This window comes from Xenopus tropicalis, chromosome 7 (assembly GCF_000004195.4).
Source record: "Xenopus tropicalis strain Nigerian chromosome 7, UCB_Xtro_10.0, whole genome shotgun sequence".
Lineage (NCBI taxonomy): Eukaryota > Metazoa > Chordata > Amphibia > Anura > Pipidae > Xenopus > Xenopus tropicalis.
The window spans coordinates 102,206,479-102,218,517 of NC_030683.2; the positions used below are offsets into that span (position 1 = coordinate 102,206,479).

Sequence of the window (12,039 nt, forward strand, 5' to 3'; positions counted from 1 at the left end):
AGCCACAATGGGGAATAGTCCTTGTTCTAATTCTCTTAGCCTCCTAATATTCACTTGAACTGAGTTGCCTTAAAGGCTTGTGTCACATGATGACATATAAGACTAAACACTGCATTGTAAACACAAAAATCTGAATTCCGCCGGTGGCCCTTAGGCCTTAGGCAGTGGCCCTTAGCCACAAAAGAATCAGGTCTCAAAGCCCTGAGTGTGCAGCCTGCAAAGCAATCTCTGGGGAAGCAGAACTGCCAGTCTGGCTCTGATAATCTGTGGGAGTTGCATATGTTTGCATAAAGCAAACTGAAGCATAATACAAAGTGACATTGTCCCTGACTTCAAGAACCAATCTTAAATAAATAAATAACTTGAATAACTGAAATAATTTTACCAAAACAAATGAGAACATGGCTAAAACTGCATTTGGGCTTTTGGTCTTAATGCTAAATCCCCCTTAAACTGAAACTTTAACACTGTATTTAATAAAAGTTTCTTATACACGTATAACATGGTAGCTTCATAAAGCCGGGATGCCCAAACTGTGGCCCCTGAGAGCCAAAGGCTCTGGTTGGGGTGGTGATTCAACAATAGAGGACCATACAACAAGGTACATCTGTAAACATCTGTAAAATGCCTATATTTTATGGGAGCACTTGACTTCAAAGCATAAAGAGATCCTTCAGTAGGCTTAAGGTGCCAATTAACTGGCCAGTTTGCTTGTTATCCAACCGATTAGGCTGTATGCCAAATGGATCAATTTTAAGTGATTGATATGGATATCAACAGCATTGATCCAATAGTTTGGGCCACAACTATTGTGTCTAGGCCAGCGCAGACGATCAAGCAGTCAGAATGTGGTGTAAGTTCTGCATAGCCTATGGGAGAAAATTGTGACCTTAACTGTCCAATTCCAGGGTCTCCCCTTGTGCTACACCTCCAGGAACTGTACTAGGTTTGCATGGCAAAATCCAGCCCAGAACTAGCTTAATCAGTCTGGGCCATTCTGGGTAACTTTGCCACCCCAGATCCTAAAGTTATATATATTTTACAGATATCCTAAGTTCTTCCAGGGCATGGAATTACTATTAATGTAACAAAACGTAGAAACATGGAATTCCACAAAAAGTGTATTTTTACTTTAAGACAATAAATAAGAGAGTAGCTGCAACCATTGTGGGGCTAGATATAAAATAAAAGATATACAAATATATTGCTTCGGCCAGTAATTACTGCTGGCTGCCCAAAGAACTCCAGCACACAAGCCAATCCCCAATCCCCTCCATATGCTTCTTATTGAGAGCAATGATAAAGACTTCTGTAAACTGATACAGAACAGGGGTTCATGGCAAGGAACAATGGGCTGACAGTAAACATACGCTCTATGGTATACACAAGACACTGAATGATGAGTTGGCTAATATTTTCCTTTGCTGAACTGCACTAAAATGTAGCCCATTTGGCAGATATTTTTTTTTTTTTTGTTCTTTCTACATAGACTGGTGAAAAGCAAAAGGGGGAAAGTCTTGTTCTCCCAATATAAATAAGGTTTATGGCAGTCACCTTTAAAAAACAAATTCACAATTCCCTGCTTGCATTTTTAAAATAAATCAAACCTCTCGGTGCTGAAAGTGTTTGACCAAACAAATTATGAATGTTTGTATACACAAAACTCTGGTATTCCAGAGCGGGTATACAGCAAGGCCCTGTGCGGAGTGAGAACTCTGAATTCCTTCATCACCAGCCTTATAGTAGTTGCATCCTTGGTATAATATTACAGTGAACGACAGCTTAGAATTACACTGCTCCTGTGTTGTGAAATTCAATCTGTTACATCACATCTTGTCCATGGTTAAACTCGGTGTTTCCCTCGAGCCTTGGGGTATGGTCACATGTGGGCTTGGGGCCGAATGTATTTCAGGAAAGGTGAAAGTGCAGCAGAATGAAATATGGTGCATTTGGGATGTTTATTGCTAAAGGTGCTGCTTTATACAGATTCCCATAGTGTGGCTGTGCATGGAGGCAATGTAGCACTGAGTAGTGTAATGGGGCTGCATCGTTCCCTTTAAAGGGGTGTCTTTGCCGTACAAGCACCCCATTGGCATCCAACATGTCTTAAACCCACCCTTAGCTCATAGCAACATTAGAGATACATAAATGAATCTTATGCTTATCACCCTGTTATAATGTTCCAAGTGCAATCAATCACCTATACTGGATTAATGATAATGATCACCCCCCTTTCTTATGTTTTGGGGGAACTGCTCAAACCAGCAGTAAATGTTAATAAAATGCAGGGGTGTCACTATTAGACTTCATACAGTGTCCCTCTTTAACTGCAATGTCTTCCTTTAACTCTTTCACTACTAGTTGGCTCAACTTAAACAGTAAGTATGGGAAAAAATAAAAAGCTGCAAATGAATCCTAGACAATTATTTTAACCTCTTGAGCACCTTAACCTGCAAGAAGTCTGTTTTTTTTATATAAAATTATTTTTGTTCAAACAATACCTGGTCATTTAAATTCTGCCAGGTTAAGGTATTAGTTAAGAAATGGCTAATAACCTGGAAAATAAACACATTTCTAGGCTTTTTTTTAACCAGTCACAGGCTACAGATTCTGTTGTAGGCAACACAGATTTGTTTCAATGTATTATTATATTAGCAACACTGTTCAAATACAATTTTCCTTAGCCAAAATGGCTTTAAAATTCAAAACAAACTGCCACCAAAAAAAATAGATGGGATCTGCTATTTTTGTTTTTCCTCTTTGAGTCTAATTACACATCTTGTTGATTACTTGTACAGCAACACTTTGTAGCCTTAATTGCTTCAGTGAATATAAAGAAGCTTAATAACACTGATTGGAGATGCTGGAATGAGGGCAAATATTAGGGGTTTAATAGATGCCAAATTAGAATATTTTAAAGAAAGTGTGAATCCCTCAGCATATTTTAGTTTAACCTACAATACAGATATAGAATAAGGGTACATATTGCAGCGTAACATAGGAAAGACTTTTGGTACATTTAGCGCTAAAAATGAAATTGAGTTTCCATTGCCATATCCCGACTAAATAATGTGATTAGCGCTGGGCTCCCGGCCTTACACCTACACACACACACTGAGGTGCGCAAATAACCCACACACTGTACATACACACACAAATGTACTGAACACACGGAAATCTGGCTGCCCTGCTGCTTTTGCAATTGATTTGCCACCTTGTTCATATTTTTTTCCCTATATTTATAACATAAGCACAAGCACATTCATTCTGCACCTTTGAGGAATTCAGTACCACTGGGGAGTTTACAGGGGTAAAATAAATATGTTTACCGGCTGGAATTCTTATTATTATTAATCTGCAATCATTTATTAAGCCCAACAACAAACCAGTTAAATGCTAATTGCAAAGCACTGGCATGTACAGCACATATGCCATTTATATAGCTGGGGCTGAAACTCTGTTCCCTTATGATTAGTCTTGTGTTGAGATAACAAGGAGGCTTTTATTATTGTTCGGATTCTGTTCTCCCCAATTATGGGTTAACAACACCGAAAAAAAATGGTCTTTTCTTTCAAAACGGGCAACTGTTTTCTTATAAAATCTAATAAAGCTGCGACTGCTCGCTGCGCCGCAAACGCCTGTCAGTCAAATATTAAGGCTGCAATAGAGGATGCATACATGTGTATTTAGCCCTGACAAGTCTAAATCTCCTTCCAGACTGCACAAAAAGACGTAGAAAAGCTTTCAATTCATCTCGACTCTAAACACCAAAATATCCCTTGTTGGCTGCATATTTTCTCTGTATTGTGTAAATGTTCTGTTTTGCTCCTAAAAACCATTCTCCAGATTTGCACTTAGTTGCTGACTGCAGACTTGTATTTCCACTGCTCCTTTTGGAATAAATAGGGATTTATGTTAATGAAATTAATTGTTGTGTGTTAAGGGTAATAAAAAAAATCTGTTTTCAATAGATTATATTTAAAAATTGCTGTAGTGCGATGTCCCTTTATTCTGCAATCAGCCAAACACAGAAATGGGACGTGCAAAGCACATAAATACAAACAGAAGGAGCACTATATTTTTGTAATCTGCCTGCTCTGTGACCCCATGGCTAGGAGAGTGTATTAACTTGCTTGTACTTGAGTAATGAAAGTGCACAGAGATTGAAGGGCGAGATTAGAGTAAGGAAATAGGCTCAGATGGACACACAAAGGGGACAGGGCATGTGCCAAAAGCAAAGGACAAGGGGGGAAAGGCAGATCCCTAACCAAAATATGCAGTGCAAACAGCCTCCATGCAAGCTAATCAAACCAATATATGCAAGAGATTTGAAACTGGATAGGTCTGTTGATATATATACATGTGTATATATAGAGCTATATATAAATATATGGTTAAAAACTGACTAAAGAAAAAATAGCTATTTACAATGTATATAAAAATGTATTCATGTCACCATCAAACTTGATACAACATAACACCATTATATATACTCATTATATATATTATTTACAAGGTACAGGGACGCGTTTTTATAACCACCATGACAGCTGATAATTATATTATATATCTATATATCTATATATATATAGATATATAGATATATATATATACATACATTTTGTTATGGCGAGAATATGCTGGCCATTAAGTGTAATATGAGCGTATCCTTTGCATGACACGGTAACTCCAATATGTAATTTTGTTATGTCCCTAATGGAAAGCAAATGTGTATATAGATTTCATTTCTTTTACTCTCCATATATTTTTTGTTTATTTGTTTTTTTTTTGTAAGTCTGAAATGATTACTTGTTATACTGGACTTTAAAAGGAAGGAAGGTCTGTTCAGTTAATATCTCATTGTCATTTGCAAGTCAGGTATCTAGTCGTATATATTTAATATATATAAATATTCATATGTAGATGTTTTGATAATAAGGTTTGTTTATGCTAAAGACAAACGTGTGATTTGTGTAGGTGACCTACAGCATTTAGTGAATCCCTGAGTTGCACACAGCGCTGCATGACTTTCCATCTGAGCCTGAGCCAGCGATCTTTTATCCATTCAGCCGAGTCGCTGCTGCTCAGTCTGTGCGTCTCTGACACCAAGGAAACAACAAGCAGCAATGGAACCTGCTGAGCAGTTGCACCTGGGGGAGCTCACTAATCTGGGGGCCACTCTCACAGAACTCAGGCTGGAAACATGGCCATACTGGGGCTTGCAAGGTGTAAGGGAAAAAGAGCACCGGCATCTATATACATTTATATCTTAATTGTAAAGATAAAAATATATTTTTTGTGAGTGCTGATGATAGTCTCATACATGTCAGTATGTTTGTGTATTTACATTAAATATATATATATATTTACACACATATAGATTCATGAGCAGGTTTCTATATATGCAGCAAGGTTTCATATAAACTCTCTAGGGATACAGAAACCTTGGCTGTAGGCTACTGTTTTGAACTGTGATCCCTAAAATCCTTCTCCGAAACCCCATAAACCGTTGGCCTCGCATTGAATGAAACACCTGATTTTAATCAGCGCTCCCTCCCGAATAAACATTTGCCTCCTATAATGGGGCTTCCAGGGGCCGCTGTCCCACTCTCTGCTGTGGCCCCCACTCACTAAATCCATGAGCCCCCCTCTTGAAATAAAGCTGAATAAATAGAATGTATAGAACTGCACAGACAGGTCTTTTTTCAGGTGTCAGACCTTTAATAAATACAAAAATCTATGTATTACTGTACAGCGCTCAGCTTTCTAATGAATACAATTTATTCGTCCCTGCTTGATAGTACATGCCTGTATTATAGATCATTGTATTTAATATATTCACATCCAGTCATATATTGAAATTAGGAAATGCCACTCTAGGCCCAAGCACTGTAGTCTGAGAGCTACGACCTGCGGCAGCCAAGTCGCTGTGTACGGTGCAGTTTACACAATCGCACAGGATCATTTTCATTGTAGAATGTACGCACTACAATATATAACGTCGGGGTGCGATTTGTCTCAGTATAAATAGTATACTATATAAATAGTCGCGGCCACAGGCGACCTGTCATTGGTAAGCCTTCTAGCAGTTTGTTTATAAACACACCGGCTTTAATAAAAATATTTACAAATTTGTGGCAAACACACTAGAACAAGCGATAGAGCGGAGTCCTGGCTTGGGCCTGCTAAGCACAAGGGAAGTGAAAATACTGGGAACTTGCGACGTCTATGTACCTGCGACAAATTCCAAATTCCAGTGAGTATGTGTAATACTAATGGCAAACTGCTCAATAAATAAGATCGCTTTGTTATTGTTCATTCACAGTGTGTGTGACTCCTTGCAGGGTGTCAGTGAGGATTGTGCAGGTGTGTGTGTGAGAAAGAAAAATGTCTATATCAGTGTATGTTTGTGAGTGTGAGAGGGGTTTGTGTGTGTGCAGACAAAGGTGTGTATCTGTTTGAGAGGCAGAGGTGTGTGTTTGTGAGAAAGAAACAGGAGAGAGAGATAGAGGGGTGTGTATGTGTAGTGTGTATGTGTGTAGTGTGTCAGAGAGATAGACAGGGGTGTGTGAGAAAGATATTTGTGTGTGTGTATATGTGTAGTGTGAAATATGTGTAGTGTGCATGTGTGTAGTGTGTATGTGTGTGTATATGTGTAGTGTGTCTGAGAGATAGAGAGACAGGGGTGTGTGAGAAAGATATTTGTGTGTGTGTATGTGTAGTGTGTATGTGTGTAGTGTGTCAGAGAGATAGAGAGACAGGGGTGTGTGAGAAAGATATGTGTGTGTGTGTATGTGTAGTGTGTATGTGTGTAGTGTGTCAGAGAGATAGAGAGACAGGGGTGTGTGAGAAAGATATGTGTGTGTGTGTATGTGTGTGTGTGTGTGTGTGTGTGTGTGAGTGCAATTACCACCATGCCATGACCCCAAGGAATGTAAATAGCCCCTCCAATGGCATACTAGAAATGTTAGCTGAGCACAGACAGGTGGGCTTCCCTCAGCCCCCCATTACACAGCAGAGAAGTGCAACAAGCGCAACACCAACTGCACAAACTCACGACACACTTTCAGGCTGCAGTTCTTTTGCCCCAATGAAACAGAAAGTAAAGCGCTGCCCGACACGGGAATAGCGCTGCCCCTAATCCCAACTCCCCCAGCAAGCAGGAGCCTCAGCCCAATACCGGCACCCAGTGCCTGCCAGCACCCTCATTTGTCACAATATCGTCATCCAAAACTTCAGGCGCAAACATCTTGTAGGAAATGGAGACAAAAAGCAAACCTCTGAGGCACAGCAGTTAGTGAAGGAATGTCCCTGCGCCTGGCGGCCCCCCAGCCCCCCACACATATCCCCCAGGTGGCGGGTTTTAGGGGAGCACAAAAAGCAAAGCAAACGGATCCATACAGCGCTGGGAGCAGCTCCCTGGCCGGTTCCTATTCAGTTCAGCTCTGCCTGACTCTCTGCATTAAGTCTATGTGGGGCTGCTCTCCTTATGTCGTGGGCAGTCCTCTAGCGCCCACTATTTTGAACGCCAGGAATATAATTTCACAAGACTTGGAACGGCTCAATAAAAAAAAAGTTGCTATCCCTTTCGTCAACTTTTAGTTAACTTTCGTTTTTACATTTATTTGCCATTTTTGTGGGTCTCAGCTTTTGTTGAGAGGAGAAGCAACAAGCTGCTGCGTTAGGAGGAGAGGGCAGCAGGCAGCAGGGCTGGGACTCAGGGCTACACAATGCTGAGAGCTCAGAGCTAACAGGGAAGGAGGCTGGACATCAGGCAAATCATCTCTTTAGAAAGCAGAAAAGGAAGGGGGAAAAGGTGCTGCTTTCCTGCAAGTGCTTATCTCTTAGCGATCGGCCGCCGGCTGCGCACATCTTGGGGGATCCTGAAGGCAACTTTGCGCATAGGTGAAGAAAGAAAAGGACCTACTTTTCGCCAGTTTTCTCGCCCTCGCCTTGGATCTCATCTTGTCGGCTTGTGGATTCCTCTCTCCTCCTTGAGCCCAGAAGCAAGCTACACACTATCTTCATCTCCTAAGCATTGTCAGTTCGGACACCTTCGCACATGCGCACAGAGCATTCAATCTGACACCCTCACCAGGGCCAAGAAACTTTCCAATGTATTCATCATCATCAGTTTTTTTTGTCCTATCCTCTTCTTCAGATCACTTATCTTCCCCCCCTCCTCTTTTTTCTCCTCAGCTCCATCTCTGCATTTCCCTGCACTGCCCCTTTAAGAAAAATCAGACCTCTCTCATTCTAACCCAGAGCACAGTGGCCCTGCAGCAGGAACCAGGTATAGAATAAAAGGTGATTATTGATTTCTCTGATTGGTTATGGGTGGGACTCTCTGAATATCGATCTATCGATTCTGCTTACAAAATGCCGACTGCTTGCCATGCCTACCTATACATCTATATATACATCTATATCTTTATATCACAGATAGATATTACATTTTATCATTTGTTTACAGCGTTCCCCTATGTATTCTAATTATTCCTTCATCACCCTCATCATCTTCGCTCTCTGTACTCTCATGCCATGATCCCGTACAGCAAATTCATTTTAACCCATTCACTGCCAAACAGATGTAGAAATTTTTGCTACAGTATGACGTTTTCTCGCCTGTTTTGGGTCTGGTGCTAATATTTTGACTGTGTCCAATGTTGAATGAAATGGTGGCATCTTATTACAGTCTATCAGTCAGTTCTGCTCGCTGTCACCTTAACTGGAACCATGAAAACAAGTCACAGCGAACAGACCAACATGCATTTTTATCAGCACTGCCACTGCCTACAGTAGGTACTTGCACCAGCCCATAAAACCTCTCGTCTTCATCTTTTCCAAGTGCGTTTTTATTGATCCTTTGCTTTTCCTTTGACCCAGTCTGCTTGCAATCTGTCCCCCTCCTCTGTATGAAAATGTAGGAGAATGGCTGCTCCCCAGGCTGAATAATGACATATTGAGTGTTTAAAGGTCTTTGGCTTGCAGATCTGGGTAAGTCACAGATTTATTTTTAATTTTTAGATGCCTGGTATTTCCAAGCTAATCACTAATAAATATTACAATATGCACCTTTTTTTATCTGACCACAAAACTGATATCCACTTCTCATTGATTACAGGAAAGAGAAGTTGAGTTAGGGAACTGCTTCTGATGCCTTTAAAGAAATAAGAGACGTTTGAATGGCTTGTTGATTGATGTGCAGTCTGGTTCTCTGGGAGAAAGAAGTGTTTCAATACAAGTGGCCAGGTCACCTAGTCATGGCGACAGGTCTAAAGGTAGCCTTTAATTGGCCCACTATAGAGAGAGAGGGGTGCCCTTAACTGTCAGGGTTTTACTAACTTTATTCTATAGCTAAATATTTATTGTTAAATGGTTTTAGCATGGCACTGCAATAATTATTTCTACAGGATTTTAAGGCCTAGTGTATGAAAGTCATAGATAGATATAGATAGATGATAGTACAAAATACAATATAGCCGTGTTAAGTATTTAGTGGGTATTTGACGTATTCATTCTATTTCTAAATTAAAAAAAAAAAATACAAATAACAGGAATAAAAGCAAATAAAATATTTGTATTTTCGCCAATTTATATTTTAATTCATTTTGTAATGGGCAATGAGAAATATTTCTAATTGACTTTTTGAAATATTACCTGTATCCAAACATGTAAAAAAAAATGAAAAGGAATTGTTCCTATGTCAAACCTTCTGGCGCTGGGCAGGAAAAAAATTAAAAAGATATATTTTATTATTATATAGAATTAAATGGCCTTAGACTCTATCCTATTTTGTAAACAAAATATTTTGTAGGCACAAAAAAAATGCCCACAGCCATGTTTATAGTGGCCTAATGCATTCTCTTTTACCCAAAGTTTATGAAGGCGAGAGAAATTGATTCGCTGCGAATAAAAAGCGATGGGGCTGCCATGTAGTTCAGAGGCTGCTGTAGGTAGTAGTTATTGTAACCTTTAAGCCCTCAGTAACACCCATATAAATTAATAATGAATTTCGAATTTGTATCCTCTCTCCCAGGGGATGTAATAGTTAAACAGGCAGCAATGAATATGGACCCTGTATGTGTGGGCAGGGAGAGCTTGATACATTTATTATTGTAGGGTTTTTAAATCAATGCAATTGGGGGAGCGAATGGTTGTATTGTTTTGTAGAGTTAAAAGGTGTAATAAACGGAGAGAAAATGATGCAGAAAGAAAAACGACAGAAAGGAAGGAAAATGGAAAGGACAAGCCAAGAGTACAAGAAATAGAGAGAGATAGCGATAGAGAGAGAGAGAGAGAGAGAGAGAGAGAGAGAGAGAGGTGTCAGAGGTATCGTTGCCATGAAGCCCAGTTACAGAATGCCACTGAGTTCCAAGGAGAAAATATGTACTTATATACTACTAATGTAGTTATGTGCAGTTCAGCTGTAGGGATGTGCTGGGGCTGTCACTCTGTCTCAGGCTGAACCCCGCAGGGGGCAACAGGGAAGCTGTAGGGCAGGTAGCCAGGGCTATCCCAAGGGGTCATTTCTCTATTTATCTCTGAATTTGCACTGAAGTTTGTTATTGAGGTTTAAATGGGGCATTTGCAAAGAGAGTTACTCCTACAGTATCTTTATAATCACATTTGGTAATTGTATAGCGAAAACAGTGCGATTCCCTTGTCAGAGCACCTTCTGTCCTGCTTTATTAGAAACAGTGCGCTAAGCGCAAACTAATGGTATCTGCATACAATATCAGGAGACTTTAAATATAACTACATTTAGGATCTGTGTGGGGACAAACAGAATCTGTTGGACCAGTCCTGGTGATGATGGAATTCCTTCTGTTCCCATTGAGTTCTGTAACCCTCCCCGTAGGAAGAGGAATGCAGGAGATCAGGCTCCATGTGCTAACGCTGTTTGCATTGCTTTATAGGGATCTGCGCCTGGAAGCGTACAGAGGGGCGCAGCCGGCGATTGTTTGCGATGTTAGGAGATCGCAACCCTCTTGAGGTTTTTCAGAAGGTCGTGAAGAAGTTCGTGTTTGGGGAGAGTAGCTGTAAGTGCTGAGGCCCCTTCAATATCCCAACCTCAAATACCCAGATATTAAATAATAAATGATTGCAAAACCATCAGTTTGTAAACGAAAACACAGTCTGGCCTTCCACTTGCTCTATCAGGGATATTCACATTTTTTAGGACGCAGAGAAGAGTTTATTTCTGCAAGTTCTGAGAAAAGCATTCATATATATATATATATATATATATATATATATATATATATATATATATATATATATATATATCCATTTCTTATAGGTACCTGTTTATCTTATTATTTTTTTGCATTACATGTGCCCAGTAGTGATATATATATATATATATATATATATATATATATAAAAGAGCTCAGGTCATTAAGTAAAGCTATTATATGTGACTGTATTACACAGCGACATCCTTTGCTGAAAATTAAATGCTTTCTGTCTGTAAATTGAGTTCTATTAAAAATATTCAAAGTCATCAAATGCAAATCACGTTTCATTTTTTTTTTCGCCACCTTTTGTCTTTTAAACGTGTTTGTAAGATCCACCCAGCGCTAAACTGGGAATACTGGGGAGGACAATATTAAATAATAAGTTGTAATGGAATATGTTTATTTGAATATAATTAAGGCTTGGGGCAATATCATTAAATATTTCACTATTTGTATGTAATTAAAATAAATATGCTTAAATACACACACACACACACATACACATTAAATATAATTGTGTTTCATATAAATGTATTGGTATGAGAAATACGTTTATAAATGTACACGATCAATTATCTATAAATACATCTACCGGTTTTCTATCTCTCCTTCTATCTCTTTATGTCTCTTTCTCTCTGTACTGGACACTTCTGAAGAAAAATCTATTTCTATTCAATATTTACGCATAGAAACCATATATTCGTATGGGACGGGTTAATGATTGATGTGGTGAATATTAATTAACCCCTTCAGCTTTCTTATGGGACCAGCCTCAGCTTATTTTATTCGTTCAGGCAGG

General features: G+C 39.4%; 1 protein-coding gene and 1 long non-coding RNA gene across 7 annotated transcripts in view; one reads left to right on the forward strand and one right to left on the reverse strand.

The window, feature by feature from the left end:
* prdm16 (PR domain 16) overlaps positions 1-8,407 on the reverse strand; it is a 400,466-nt gene extending 392,059 nt beyond the window's left edge. For all 6 annotated transcript variants that reach the window (XM_031905689.1, XM_031905688.1, XM_031905687.1 and 3 more), the window contains exon 1: positions 7,928-8,407. In XM_031905689.1, coding sequence (XP_031761549.1) covers positions 7,928-7,964 — 37 coding nt within the window. In that variant the 5' untranslated portion in view covers positions 7,965-8,407. The remainder of the gene's footprint in view (positions 1-7,927) is intronic.
* Positions 8,408-8,429: 22 nt separating this feature from the next.
* On the forward strand, positions 8,430-11,517 carry LOC116412115. The gene is made up of 2 exons (XR_004223562.1): positions 8,430-9,281; positions 10,920-11,517. It is a non-coding gene; the product is annotated as an uncharacterized LOC116412115 (long non-coding RNA).
* Positions 11,518-12,039: the final 522 nt, after the last annotated feature.